The sequence below is a fragment of the Hippocampus comes genome, unplaced genomic scaffold (assembly GCF_001891065.2).
Source record: "Hippocampus comes isolate QL1 unplaced genomic scaffold, H_comes_QL1_v1.1 scaffold68, whole genome shotgun sequence".
Taxonomy (NCBI): domain Eukaryota; kingdom Metazoa; phylum Chordata; class Actinopteri; order Syngnathiformes; family Syngnathidae; genus Hippocampus; species Hippocampus comes.
The window spans coordinates 60,431-66,521 of NW_017805625.1; the positions used below are offsets into that span (position 1 = coordinate 60,431).

The 6,091-nt window shown below is 54.5% G+C and overlaps 1 protein-coding gene across 3 annotated transcripts in view; it reads right to left on the minus strand.

The window, feature by feature from the left end:
• Nucleotides 1–906: 906 nt before the first annotated feature.
• Nucleotides 907–6,091, minus strand: part of gata2a (GATA binding protein 2a) — a 15,643-nt gene continuing 10,458 nt past the window's right edge. For 2 of the 3 annotated variants that reach the window (XM_019881361.1, XM_019881360.1), the window contains exons 4-6: nt 4,781–4,938; nt 2,748–2,873; nt 907–2,040 (exon numbers count right to left, since the gene is read on the minus strand). In XM_019881361.1, coding sequence (XP_019736920.1) covers nt 1,741–2,040; nt 2,748–2,873; nt 4,781–4,938 — 584 coding nt within the window. In that variant the 3' untranslated portion in view covers nt 907–1,740. The remainder of the gene's footprint in view (nt 2,041–2,747; nt 2,874–4,780; nt 4,939–6,091) is intronic. The other variant, XM_019881362.1, reaches the window with a different exon arrangement.

Below are 6,091 nucleotides of genomic sequence, written 5' to 3' on the forward strand. Positions count from 1 at the left end.
AAAGCAATGAGGCAGAGTGTAATGGTTCCAAGTGAGAGCGGAGGCCCGCGTGCGTTGAATAGCGGCAACGTCAGCCTTGCCAAAAAGCCCCCCAAAAGAGGACCGCCAAAAGAAAGCAATGAGGCAGAGTGGAAAAACATGCGCAAAACAAACAAAGAGAAAGAAAAAAGGATGAGATGAGAAACAAGTGGCCCGCTTCCTGGCGGCCTCAGCTGCGCGCACATCTGCGCCTAAACGCTCAGTGCAGACCCCCGCGTGTTTGCTCAGGTCGCCTGATTGCCTTTCCTTCCTCTTCTGCGTCCCGCTAAAGACCCGCTGTCCTTCCTCTCACTCCAATCGCCCGGGCCAAGAAAGAGGGCGGCCGGCACAGGGAGGCGCGGCGACTCTTGCCGACCTTTTCTCATGACGCCGCAAATTCGGGGAGCGCGCTAGCCGCTGAAGGCGCCGTCCGGACTCGGCGAACGCCGGCACGCGCTCGCGTCTGGGCCGAGCTCCACAAAGGAGGCCTTCTCTGAGCCAGGCGCCTTTGCGCGGGGAGCCCCCAGCCTGACCGAGTCGTTTGCGTGCAGCGAGGGGATCGCACTTTGATGCGTCGGCTGCATATCACTTTGGATTTGAAGCATCCGGCTCTCTTGTGGATTTGGCCGTGGCGAGCCGCTGTCGTGGGGCCACTTCTTTTGGTCTTCTCGTCTCAGCCCCTCCATCCAGGTTTGGAGGTGCTTCTCAAATATTCTCTGCCCAACTTACAGCGGCGCACACTCTGACTATGAGAGCACCACCGCCCCCTACTGAGGTGGATGTGCGATGACACTTTATGCTATAATGGGGAGAAAAAAATAAGAGTCGTGGTGACAAAAAAAAAAAATTGGAAAAAGAGAGCCAGACCAAATTTAAGAAGCAGTGACATACCATTTAAGTATTAAACTTTATTTTCTTCACTTTTTCTGTGATGGAAATAATGATCAAAACGCACAGCTCTGGGAATTTTCATCTCTAAGCCGGTGATCTTCCTTTGCGTCATCACCGTAAAATCCACGTCCAAACATTTTCCGTATGTCTTTGACAAAAGCGTGAAAATAAATTATCGCAGCAATAATTATAACATCAAAGATATCAACCGTAATAACAATCAGGCATTTAATAAACACTCTCTTTACGCTGTCTTTTTTTTTTTCCCCCCATAAAAGGCCATTATTAAAAAGGAGCGCCGTGGCGCGCGATCCGGCCTGTGCGTGTGTGTGCGTGTGTATGTGTGCGCTGACTGCAGTCTGGCCCCGCTGCCTTGAAGCAGAGGCGCTGTCGCTCCACGTGTCCTTGCCGGTTTTCGTTTGGAGAGGGTGCACATACCCTGGGGGGAAAAAATAAATTGCCGTGCGATTTGTCAAGTGCTTGCACGAAAAACAAATCCTCTGCATCCAGATCCAGTTTTGAAGTGGAGGTCATGCAACCACTTGACAAAAACGAGGCGTTTTTCAGCCCGGGTCCGAATCGAAGGGGGCGGCTTGGTGAAGCGACAACTTTTGAAGACCTCCGCTGAGGGCCGAGGAGAGGCGGGTACCTCCATTCTCGCGATCCTTGTGGGAACACGCAGTTCCTCGCAGAGTTTTGCTCCCCGCGTTGGTTTTCCATCCGCCGCAAGTGCGCGGATCCGCTCCGGGCGAGCGCCCGGCGACTCCGCCGGGCTATGGCGAGGAAGGGGCGGGCCTTGAGAGTTGGCGGCGAGGCGGCGGGGATAGGTGCTCAATGCGGCTCCGCCCAAACCGGCGAGCGGTTGCTGTGGTGGGGGGGGCCGAAGGAAGGGTGAATGGGCGTGGGAGTCGGCAGCATGTGTCCCGAGTGGCCGAAGGGGGGTAAGTGACCCATGTGGGTCATATGGCCGCCGAGGCCGGGGGCGGCGCCGAAGGGAGAGGCCTTGTCCTGCATGCACTTGGTCAGCTCCTCGAAGCCGTCGCCCGCTCGCTTGTTTCGCTTGGACTTGCTGGACATCTTGCGGTTGCGTGTCTGGATGCCTTCTTTCTTCATCGTCAGCGGCCTGTTGACCTGCGCCGAGCGACACGTGAGCACCGCGCGGGCCCGGACAATCGCGGCACACGCACGCATCATGAATACGAGGTTTTGATCGTGCCACCCGCCCCCACGCCCGTTTTTGGTTTTGTTGTTGTTTTTTTTTTTTCCCGCTTGCGACGCAATGCGACGTGCGCATTTTTGCCAAGGAACGTCTCGAGTGGCTTTTGCTTTGCGCGTGCCTGACTCAAATGCCGAATTCAAACCGGTAGGCTATAAATAATGAGCAGCTGTTTTGCATAAACTCTCGTTGCATGAGAAGGTGAGTCGGTGAAGTGTTTGGCTTTTGTCGAATTCAAAAGCAAACGGTGGTCGCGGTCAATTTGAATACATGAGGGCGAGGGCCTGAATGGATGTGAAAGGAGCCATCTGAGACAAATCCTCATCAGTGTAACCGACGCCGTTCCACTGAATGGCGGTCCCACCCCGCGCACTCTCAGGGGAGGACCGCCCCCCATTGAAACAACGATGGATTCATCAAAAAGACAAAAAAAAAAAAAAACCAAGGAGGACGGCCGTTGGTTTCCGCTCGACAGGGCGAGCCGGCTTTGCCTCACGCTCGCACTTTCTCTGCCCCTAAATCGATACGAGCTGTCCGCCCACTCTGGCGGTTAACGACCGGCCGGCGGACCCCCACCCCCGCGACCACCCCGCCCTCCGGTGCATGTTTGGGGGCTACTTACGTTGTGCAGTTTGAAGTACAGGCCGCAGGCGTTGCACACCGGGTCTCCGTTCCCGTTGCGCCTCCACAGGGTGGTGGTGGTGGTCTGGCAGTTTGCGCAGCAGGTGCCCGCACGTCGAGCGGCCGACTGCGGCGAGCACACAAAACGCCTTCAATCCTTCATTGCAATTGACTGGCTTGTGGACAGCGGGTCGCAACGCGCCGCATCGTCCGGCGAATCACCAACAAAAGCCCCAAAAGCACTCTCGTGAAATGGAAACAATGCGACCGCGGGGATTTTTACATCAACCTTGACGAGTAAAGGACCCCGACAACAGCAATTTGACACCAAACGCAAGTTCCGCCTTGTACTGAAGAAGAAGCTAGTTAGCATCTTTAGAAAGCGGGACACATAGCCAGATAAAGGCCGGCTACGTCCGTCACAGCCGTAAGAAGCGACATTCACTTGACGTGCAAGAAGCCCCGGGGGCGCTGTGTGAGCACCCCCCCCTTCTTTTTTTCCTGCTGAAATGAAACCCATTCATTCGGGTGCTAATATTGCCTTTCGGTAACCGACTGACTCTTCGTTTTGCGGTGACGTCACACAATGGAGTGACCATATAAAGAAAGCGCCCTCATCGCAGTCATGCGAACGGAGAAGCATCGACGCGAGTGGAACAGAAAGCCGCGTATTTTCCAATCCGCGCCCCTTGCCGTCCATCTCTCGGGAGCGCCTCAGCGGCTCCTCTCGTGTTGTCATCATCTCTTTGCAGTGCATGTCAATGCGGCCGGAGAGAATGCGGCGCGCCGGCCGAAGGCGGAAACAGCCGGGAGCCCGACTTCCTTATCTGGGCCGGGCAGATATCCGGATAGGAAGCAACTGGATGCCCCTCTCGACGCGGCGCCGACAAACACTTGGCTTGGAAACGCAAAAGCTGCAGCCCCAAAAAAGGACCGGCCGCAATGGATTTTCCTCCGAGGGAGACTCAAGGAATTTTTCCTCACAAACGCCACTGTGTGCGTGCGCGCGGCAGGGTGGGCGGCGGGTCTCATGGAAACGATGTCCTGTATCGCTAAATGCATTGAGTTGGCCACGCCACCCCAAAAATCAAACAAGCGAACAAAAAAAGTGGGGTCAACTCCAAATTTCAACGCAACAAACTTCAATCCAATTTGACGTTGGCCGTTTCAACTTGATATTTTCAGCCATGCTGTTGTGAAAATTGGCTTTCCCGCAGTTCACAACAAAGACATGAGTGAGAAATGGGTTGACAAAACTATTATGCCCCCGGGGCCCCCGACTTAAACATCTAAAGAAAAACGACTCCGAGAATTGTTTTGGAGCAAATGTTTGCTTGCTTTGTTGTGCAAAGTGACATTGTTGCCAGAAAAGGACATCTTTTAGATGTTCAACTTCAATTCCTGTTGGAGTCGTGTGTTTTGGTTTGTCTTTTTTTTTTTTTTTTTAAGTGCATCACGACTGGCCTGGATGAATACTGCCAACCATTTCAGGCAAGAGCCCGCCTACTGCCCCGAAGACAGCCGGGATAGGCTCCAGCCTACCCCCTCCCGCACCCCCCACGACCTCGTGAGGAAAAGCCGCCGGGATGACGGATGGCTGGATGAATAAAAATAAAAAAAGGCATGCAGTCACACACACTTTTCTTGATGTTTCATCAGGAATTCAACATATTATCTGGAAGCCTTTGCCACCAATGACATATCCTTTTGTTTCCAACTGTTCTAGCAACCCCTTGAAAGCCAGGAATCATCTTTTGGGGACAATTCTAAATTGATTGGTCATAGCTGCGGTGTTGCCATTTACCGCACCGACCAAAGCAAGGTGGGCATCGCTATTGCTAACAGTATCGGAGGTAGCGGCAATCGGGGCAGCGGGAACAATGGCAAGAGAAGCAGTATTGTAGCAGGCCGTGCAGCAGTGGATCACGAGGGGCCGGGAGGGGGGGGGGGGGGACGCACAATTCCAGGAAGACGATGGCGTTCCTGCAATTGTGTTGACCGCATCTGCTCTTTGCTCATATTCGAGGTCCTCACCAGTCTGCGCTTGGGCTTGATGAGCGGTCGGTTCTGGCCGTTCATCTTGTGGTACAGTCCGCAGGCGTTGCACAGGTAGTGGCCGGTGCCGTCCCGCCGCCACAGAGGAGTGGAGGTGGCGCCGCAGTTGACGCATTCGCGGCCCTCTGCATATAAGTCAAGAGGGGACAAGAAGAAATTTTATATAATTAAGCAGTTGGTCAGTGGCGCAATGGCGGCCGGGCCAACCCGGACGAGCCGCCGCTTCCAAGTGGCTCTCCTGACCTGGTCGTGCGTCACGGCGCACGTGTGCGTGCGTGCGTGCGTCGCTAACTAGCTTGCGGACAGCCATGTCAACCGAACCAGAGAAGTGAGGTCAGTCGAAACTTGTCGAGAGCAAAACGGATGTGGCGCGACACCAAATGGGGACCTGCTCTGCCGAGACCGACCCCCACGTGCTGACAAATCAAAGCAGGCCAAGGTGGGGGTCTTTGGCTTCAAGCTGACGCCAAACCCGCTTTTCCCCTTCGCTCTCTCTTGTCGCCTCTTTGAATGCGACCTGTTGCTCAACTCCTCTTGGAATTCAAGGCTCCTCTCTCCCTCGGGTATCGCCTGGCGATTGCTGATGCGACACCCAAGGGCCCGCCCTCTGGCTGCGGAACCCCACCGGAGCCAAAAGCCTCGTTCCCTTTTGAAATGCATCCCGGTGATTTTGGGGGGCGGCGGCAGCTCTCTCGTCTCCCCCTCCAGTCCACGACTCGTCATGGGCACGTCTTTGGAAACGTGAAGTGCCAAAATGAAAAAATGAGGAGGGAAGGCAAGGGAGGCGGAGGGCCGCAGCCTTTGAGGCCAAGGCAACGGGAAGCCGCTGCTCGCTGCAGACGGCTGAAATGTCACCATGGCATTTTGTACAGCGGCCAATCAACATTTACCAGGGCGGAACATCCACTTCAACAGAGAAGCGCCCTCGAATGCCACCGCCGATATGTTCCTGATTATGGGCCAGCTTCTATTAAAATGTCACAAGACAACAATTTTCATCTCCAAAAGCTCACATCAGTCAGATGATCTGAGTGGCGGCACCGCCAAGGTAGAAACACACACACACACACACACACACACACCTTTTTTCAAACAAATGCTGACAAGTTAGATTCGGACACACTTCTTGTGTCTTAATTGAGCTGATCATAAACGCAAAACGCCTCAGAAGGCAAGTAGGCTCAACGCTGTGCTTGTAACACGTAACATGTTGAAACATTTCAGTCTCAGCCTCCCGCCGCACCCCCCCCCTCCCGCCCCCCAAAAAAAAATGCAAGAACGGCGTGACTG